The 8,619-nt window shown below is 47.4% G+C and overlaps 1 protein-coding gene across 3 annotated transcripts in view; it reads right to left on the bottom strand.

Moving 5' to 3' along the window:
* Mmd (monocyte to macrophage differentiation associated) overlaps nt 1-8,613 on the bottom strand; it is a 36,364-nt gene extending 27,751 nt beyond the window's left edge. For all 3 annotated transcript variants that reach the window (XM_023705527.1, XM_023705528.1, XM_004645283.2), the window contains exons 1-2: nt 8,428-8,613; nt 1,354-1,435 (exon numbers count right to left, since the gene is read on the bottom strand). In XM_023705527.1, coding sequence (XP_023561295.1) covers nt 1,354-1,435; nt 8,428-8,453 — 108 coding nt within the window. In that variant the 5' untranslated portion in view covers nt 8,454-8,613. The remainder of the gene's footprint in view (nt 1-1,353; nt 1,436-8,427) is intronic.
* Between the last annotated feature and the right edge of the window lie 6 nt (nt 8,614-8,619).

Here is an 8,619-nt window from a genome sequence, read left to right as displayed (position 1 = left end):
CTCCCCTCCCTCCTCCTCTTCTTCTTCTTCTTCTGTATTTTAGGGAAGGGTCTACAGGGTGTTTAGGGTCTGACTAGTAGATCAGACTCGTAGTGATCCGCCTGTTTTCAGCCTCCCAAGAGCTGGGATTATAGGCGTGCGCTACCACGTCTAGTCTCAATTGCCGTCTCAGCACATCCCAAAGGGCAGGGCTGGCACAGTAGGCCCGGGGATCAGACCCCCAGCCCCTGAGCCCACTGAACTATTTGGCCAGCCCAAGGCATCTTCTAAATGAAATAATAACAAACAAGTTTTGATGTCTGAAATCCCAAAATCTAAGATCTAGTTTAATAAGACTGTATTTTCTGTTCTAAAAAAATTAATAATCAGATTTTCCTGAATTTCAGTTTATAAAAGTGTTCCTTATCTTGCGAAGATTTTGAGATTATTCAGATCTATCCTAAACAAATATTATTCCTCCTAAAGTTGAGCTGCGTATCTCAATAGCCAAACTATAATGCTATGCCAATATCACTGTCTACAGTAATCAAACCGGCTTTTTCTAAACACTTGGTACTAATGGAATAAACTGTCTTGTCTATTGTTTTCATACTGTATCCCAACCACCATCATCTCTTCAAGTCTCGCATAATGCAACTTTCAAAATGGAACTGATGATGACATAAGAAATGCCAATTAGGTGACATTAATAGGAACCCTATGTATAATATATACATGAATACCACATATACAAAAAAAGAAATATACTCAAGCATTACCAGTTTATTTCCGGGTCATTTTGTTTGCTTATATATGTTCTAGTATTTTTAAAATTTCTTGTAATGAGCATGCTTTGTTTTTATAAGGAAAAACTAATCAAGATCTGAGAGACCACACCAATGTTTTACTCAGTCACATGGAAAAACATATGTTCTGAGAAGCACGGCTACTGTCAGGGTGGGAGGATGTGGCTTCCTGTTTCAGAAGTTCGCCTAGTTAAAAAAAAACCCAAAACACCTTTTTCAACAAACTGTGAACTCTCCTTGCCAAATAAGCACAGTGGTTATTTGATTTGAAGCATAATACGACACATAAACAAATTTCTCTCATTGTCTTACAGCTCCAGTTCGTAGGGATTTTCAGTCTTTTCAAGAGTCGGCTGTGGAAGGCAAGCTCAGGACAGAGCAGACAGGTTGGAACACAAAGCATCCGACATGCTCACAGCTTCCGGTGACAAGACCCCGCTGGGGTCTGGTGGCTGAGGCCACAGGGATGGGTAAGTCCGACTGAGCACGCTCAAGTCCCTGCACATAACCCCTTCCTCCCACTGAATCTCTCGGGGCAGAACAGCGGCAGCAGAAAGCTCATACTCACTGCATGGGTGTAACAGTTAGCAGCATGTTCGTAGCACGTCGGTTTGTAACGGCCGTTGGCTGGGGCCCGATGGTTCATGAAACTGCAGAAACAAAACGCATTCACGTGAGAAAAGCTCAAAGCCTGGGACAACAATGGGGAAGCCTACAATGGCTGTTTGGTCTTTTTTAAATAAAGAGGTCACTGGTGAAAATATCACACTCCCAGAAGACAGGTAAAGCCATTGGGATAGTATAGAGTGGGTCAACAGCAATGATTCTTAAAGCAAAACAAATGCCCCGCCTTAGATGTAGTATTCTTTTCATTTACTCAAAAGATAACCTACATCACCCCAAAGCAATCATAAACCATACTGAGTTCTTTTTCTGGTACCCCTGCGACAGAAAAACAAACAATGCCACAACCAAATCTGAAATCTTCTTTTATGTGTGTGCAGTGCTGGAGACTGACCCCACTGCCTTGCATGTGCTAGCCACCAGCACTCCACCACTGAACTACATCCCAGCCCTTAAAGTTTAACAGATAAAAGGAATTTTTCTGATCTTCAGCTATTATCATTAAATGAAAAAGGAACACTGAACCTCAAAGGTTTCCATTTTCTCTCTCAGAATGCATAAAGCTTTCTATATGCAGATATTAAAAACCTACACCTATGATCAAAAGGCCTGTCCAACGAGTTTCCCTATATTGTGTTACCTGTTCGGGCACCAGACAGGTACAGTGACACCTGTCTGCCTCTAGGCCACCTAAGCAAAGAGGTCTATTTTCATCTTCATTCTCCCTGGATTAAATGGGTTTGCTTCAAAAATCAGACCTATGACAAGGACCTGCTAATGTGACTGCAAGTTTCCCAGGTGCGCACAGTGTGTCTGATCCATCAACAGCTGCCACACACCCCCAAGCTCACTCCCATATTCCAGGCCTTCCTTTAGGCTACAGCTTTATCACAGTCAGCAGCAGAGTGGAAACTTGAATACCAAGGCCTGAAAGAGACGTCCACAGTCTCCTATTGCAGGTGAGACTGCCTCCCTGAACGCACACCCACACTCACACTCACACCCACCCCCACATCGGGTTTCCTGGGGAATTCTAGACTAGTGAGAACGTTCTCCGGAGGAGAAGAAAAGCAGCTGTCTGAGTAAAAGGGCAAAGAAGCAGATGCAGAAACAGGTGAAAGAGGCCTGCCAGCACTCAGGTCTCCAAGGGCCAACCTGTCAGCGGGCTTTGTATGATAAATTAGCATTTTGCTCACACTAATTTGGAGAGGAGGTGTACTTTTAACCACTCATGATTTCTTGACTAGTCAGTCACACACTACTTACGAACACGATGAAAAACAGTTCCAGGCTGACAAAATGGCAGAGCTATGTCGCCAAAAGCTGACTGAAATGGATAAAGGAGTCATTCTGAACAGTGCCAGGCTTATGAATGTTAGGGTAACCACCACCACCTTCCTGACTGAGAAGGAGCTGTTATCCTTTGAGCAAATAAATAAAAATAAATAGCAGTGCCTGGTAACTTCATAACATGGTTCAGATGGCCCACCTTACTAAGGGACAGTGAAGACATTTCTCTGGTAATGCCGATGGCTTAGATGATCAACTAGTATGCAAAATAGCTACTGGGTATAATCCAACAGATGCGTTGAAATGGTCTAGAGAAATGTACAGCTAGCAGCTTCCAAATTTGCGCAAGCTATTTTTATACAGGGATAAATAATTTCAAGCATCATCTTTCCTCCCTTGATAATCTTTTAAATAATGTCACTAATTTCCTAAGGGACAAGAGTGTTGCTATATGGTCCTTATTAGTAAAAAGAAAAATAATTATCCTCTCGGGCAGAATGCTTTGTAAGTATCACAAGCAGAGAAGGATCTGACACATCAACACCTTCAGAGGTAACAACACAGCTACAGGCAGCATACCATGGCAGGGCCAGCAAAGAGGATGGGGTGAGTCTCCAAATGGCTGTGGCTGGATTGAACTCAAAGTGCCCCACGGAGGATGCAGTGAGTAGGATTTCTCTATGCACTACCAGGCTGCAGACTAAAATAGCCATTTATATCTCTGGCAGCCCAATCTAAAAATAGTCAGGCCATTACGCAGCAACAGGGCTAGACTTGCAATTTCTCCCATAAGCAAAGAAGCTGGGGGGTTAGGTTTTGGGCAGCGTGGTGTCTGCTGACCTGAAATAATTCTGGTTCAGAAAAGTAAGAAGTTGCTGAGAAAAATGGCCCATTCTGGGGACTCTGAGCAGCCTCTGCAGATGGATGGTGCAAGATCTGGGCCATAAGGAAAGGTAAGAGCAACAATCCTATGACATTTTCGTGTCTGGGGCTTCAGTGGGACTGACAGCATGATTGTTCTGCTGGGAAATTATAATGCAATTTTTCCATTTCTCTCTGATCTGCCAGGGCACAATCAAGCCTCCTCCACAGCCTTCTGAAGAAATCACTAAGACCTAAATGGAAAAGCAGATGTAAAAAGGAAATAAAACACCCACACAGGAGCCTAAACTTACCCCATCCCCCGCAAATGAGGAAAGTTCAAGTGTTTTTTATAGAAGTCATCTCTGCATCAGGTGGAGAACCCTGGTGGCTGCCCAGTGCTCTGACCAGGGTGACCAGCTGCTGTCATGAACCTAAGGGAAGGTGATTTAGTCCTGGGAATTGAAATCACACTTAAGAAAGCTATTAGCTGAGCAGGCTTTGTTCATTTATCACCTCACTGTCAACATTTTCTGTGGTGCCCCCCTTGCCCAGTGTCTTTATGTGCCCACTCCCCATGAGAAAATGTCCTAACTATGGCAGGAAAGAACAGTTAGGGATGCGCCTTAGCAACCCACCAGCAGATCTCAGAGGCCTAGGCAGAGATCAAATCCCCAACTCTCCTTGATTCCCTGGTGCTCTCTCCCCAAGTGCAAATATGGTCTGTGCTATATTCCAAAACGGTCCACCGCTCTATAACTCTGCTTCTCATCAAGACTCCAGCATCTCAGTTCTGTGAAAATACAACCTTCAGCTGGGTTTGCGGCTTCGCTTCATGCAGAGAGAGGCTCTCTTCTTTATACAGCAACAAGAGTCCATTAACACCAGGGCATACCAGGCAATGTAGCATGAGCCCATAAAGCCACTAAGCAGAGGCTAAAGCAGGAAGATCGTAGGTCCAAGACCAGCCTGGGCAAACTAGATCCTACCTCAAAATTTAACGGAAGAAAGGGCTGGTGATACAGCTCAGCAGTAGAGCACTTGCCTAGTATGCAACAGCGATGATCAGTACCAAAAAACAAAAACTATACCCAACCCCCACACATCACCGCACACAGCCCTAGCCCAACTATAAACCTGCTGCTTGCTTCCCAAAGTGCTGATGGACACACTGTGCTCCATCCCAGCCCACCAGCCCCTAGTGGACTCTCTCTCACAACTCATCCTTGCTCTCCCATGCCCTCTAGCTACGCCACCCCCTCTGTGTTCAGTCTAAAAGTCAAGGTTTTGTCTGTCTCCAGGCAAGGGTTGTTTATCTCTGCCTGGTACTCTGTTTCCCAGCATGCTCAGCTCTTCTTCTCCATCCTTTAAGCTTAGATCAAAAGCCACCTGCTCAGAGACACTCCTCAGGCCCTCTGAGCTACTATGACTCCATCCCTCCCCATCCAACGGGAATCCGCATAACTAACAAGAATTTGTTTTAATTTCATTTTCCGCACTAAAATAGGAAATCCACGAAGGCTGTTTTGCTTGCCCTTTCATTTCCAATAACAAGCATGATGCCCAGCTTATTGCTGCAGCTTAGTAAATAATTGATGAATGACCCAATAAAAAGATATTCCAGTTACTTCTGAGCTATTTTGACAGAGATATCACAGTCTATTTAGTTTTACTGGGATTCAGCAGATTTCGCATATAGAAGAAACAGGTAGTCTTAGAACCTGAGAACTTTGAATTTCATGAAAAGAAAACTCAAAGGCCAAGACAACAGGTATTCCAAGGGCCCCCTTCAACAGCAGTTACTGTTAGTGCCCCTTTAAGGCAAAACATGTGCTTCATCAAGTATCCAGCACCAACAGGGGTATCCCTGACTTAATTATTATATAAAGGAAAAAGGCTTACGTTGGAAGATTCCCCCACACAGCCAACCACTACAGTGAAATGTTCTAAGAACACACACACGAAGACAACACACAGCTCTGGAAGACTTCCCAATGTTTTAAACTAGATGCTTTTTCATATATTCAAATGTAAAGCAAACCACTGGTCACAAATCTAGAGCTGAGGAAGATAGGATCCTTTCCTTTCAACACAGATGTGTAGCGTGGGCAGGAAGAAAGGGCAAGGGAGTAGCCAGGGTGGTAGAGGGAGGCATGAATCTAACTCTTGAGGTTGCCCCTTCCTGGTCACGGGACTAGAGGACTATTATTCTTTAACCCATCTGCTCTTTTACTAAGTGGGTACACAATCTGTATCTTTCAGGATTACAGGTACCCAACCAGTGTCCTGGCACTAACAGGCTCTCAATGACTGTAAGCTGTTATTGTCATCAAGCAGAAATGCCATGAAAAGAGAGACTGTGTGTGTGTGTGTGTGTGCATCTTAGGTGTCCTGGGAGACTCAACTGTAAAAGAGACAAAGAAAGAAAGAAAATATGCTGTGTCACAGTGGAACTTTTCCCATCTTAAGCTTCTCGAGAAGCCATGATTACATAAAGTCCTCCCTCCACTGAGGGGAGCAGGTTGTTTCCGTACAGCTTTCCTCCACAGACATGGCAGAATTCTGGATGCTGCTCCGAAGCCACAATAACCACCAAGTTATGAACACACCAGCAAGGTGTTCTTGTTATTTGGGCAGAGTTACAAAGTATGGCCTAATACAATGTTTTCCCTGCAAACACTCCTCAATGGAGTCCTGATGTCAGGCGACAACGCATGGGCCCAAAGGCAGCGCATCTCTCCCAGCAGTGCCTGTGTCATGTGCCTACCTGTAACTATGGTGAATACCCAGAAAGCTGTGTGATGAACACAGCTTGACAAGGTTCAGAAGAGCATTTTCAACATTTTAACATGTGAAGCACAAAAATGGGGGCTTCCTTGTCATATCACTTTTTATTGGCAGGCTTTCTTTCCAAGTTCAAATTGATGCTTAGAGACAGCTTTCCAGTTTAACCTATATGCATATTTGAGAAACAAGAAAACATGGGATCATGTAAATCTTCAAAGAAAAATCAGGGTAGGTCTAGACGTCATCAATAAAAAACAACAACTATCCACTGAGTGCAGTAATGTATAGCCAATGAGAAAATAACACTGTGCTACACCAAAAGAAAATGCCAGCGCTTTCAATTTTCTAATGGATAAAATAGAGCTCCAAAACGCGTCACAGTGGTGCTGTACAGAATGGAGACATTACTTCCCAGCAAAAAGAAGACAGTGCAGTCAGCTGAACAGGCCAAGTTTTCCTTTTTTTTAGCACTGTTTTCATGTTTGTGCAAAAACAACTGAAACAGGCTTTTTTTTCCTATCACACAAGCATTCAAGGGGATAAAAGAGAAATGTTCCCTTAATCAAATAGGGAAGGGGTAATTTTTCCCAAGACAGCCACTGTACTCTTAAAAACAGGAAGAGCACGGGCGTGCAGACAAGTAGAACCAAATCAAACAGACCACGCGCGCAAAGCCTCACTGATCACGCCAGGCCCAGGGCCCAATGTTTGTTCCCTTCTGCCTTGGAGCCCCTCCACTCTCACGCATGACTTCAGGTTCTAAAGCCAGAACACCACTGGCTTCCCTTAAAAGCACTGGTCTGAGCTTCCTTCTTGAGGGCCAGTGCCAGGCGTTCAGCACCCTAATGATGAGAGGTATTTGGGAGTTAATCCCAGTCCGCAGGCTGATTCCGCCCTGATGGCACCGACCACCGCACTCTTCCTACATTTTTTTTCTGTTGGTTCCTTTACCCTGTGGGACTGGAGGCGGAATGGGACACACATAATGGGTGAGTGGGCAGTTCAAGAAAAAAAAAAAGTGGAAATGAAAGAAAAAACGAAGCACTGTGAAATAAAAGGCAGGGTCTAAAAACTCAACAATAACCTCGACGGAAGATTTCATGAATTTCTTCCAAATTCCTCGCCACCGCACAGGAAGCCTGCGGGTGGGTTAGGCCTGGAAGTGGGATGTCTGCCTGGCTCCAGACAAAGGGATGGAGAGTTCCCACTAACACAGGAGGGCTGAACTTTCACCCACTTAGGCGGAACAGAGCAGCGCTGAGCTTCCTCTGGGAGCCCCGGCCCGCAGCCTCCAGCTGTCGCTGGAGGGCAGAGACCCCTGGGGAGGATCGCGGCCCTGGTGGCCCCCAGCCTGCGGTCCCTACCCGCTCTCCCACGACCTGCCTGTCTTCCGGTAGCGCCCGAGCTGCTTCTGCTCCTCCTCTGGGTTTCCTAACCCAGGCGCCCCAACTGCAGGTATCTCCAGCACGAATACTACCTTGCTCCTTGGCAGAGCCCAAAACAGCACTGCCCTGGGCTCTCAGCCTGACACTAGCGAGGCCCCTGCATCTCAGGCAAGGCTGGGTCGGGAAGTGCGTGCCTCAGTTTCCCTGTTGCTAAGGTCGTTCACAGGAGAAATACCTAACAGATACGGGCCATCCAGCTCCCTGCTTTTCCACAGATCTCGCACGGCGCAGCAGCAACCCCGGGGGGCGGGGGAAGGGTCCCCTCCAATCCTGGGGTAAAGGGATGGACGCCGGGGCTTAGGTCCCAGGACCCTGGGGAGGCGATAAAGTGGGGCTCGGGTCTTCAGATCTAGCACGAGGCCCTCCCAGATCCGGTTCGGAGACGGGGGACCGGGTCAGCGGGGGTAAGCCAAGCAAGACCTGCAGGTTAGGAGTCCGGGCTCGCACGCAGGTCGCGAGCGGCCACCCGGGTCCAGGGCGCGCTCCAGAGAGGAAGGCGACCGTCCGGGGCAGCGGGCGGGGATCCCCTGCAGCCGGTCCCGGCTGGGGTACAGACCCACGGGACGGCCCGGGGAGCAGCGGGACGCACGCACGCAGAGGCGCCCTGGGGACCGGCTCTCCGCGCGCGCGCTCACCGCTGGAATCGATTCTGGAACCGCATTGATCCGCCGCTCCTCCGCGCGCGCCGGGAGCTCCGTCTCGTCAGCGCCGGCGGCGGGGCGCGCGGCCCTCATGGGCTTGGGCTGCTGCGGAGGCCGCCTGCGAGCCCGGCGGAGCCGCTCGACCCGGGAGGGCTGCAGCGGGCCACGCCAGCGGTCGGGACAGGG

The sequence above is a fragment of the Octodon degus genome, unplaced genomic scaffold, assembly GCF_000260255.1.
Source record: "Octodon degus isolate 3935 unplaced genomic scaffold, OctDeg1.0 scaffold00222, whole genome shotgun sequence".
NCBI lineage: Eukaryota > Metazoa > Chordata > Mammalia > Rodentia > Octodontidae > Octodon > Octodon degus.
This window is presented reverse-complemented; position numbering and strand designations above follow the sequence as displayed.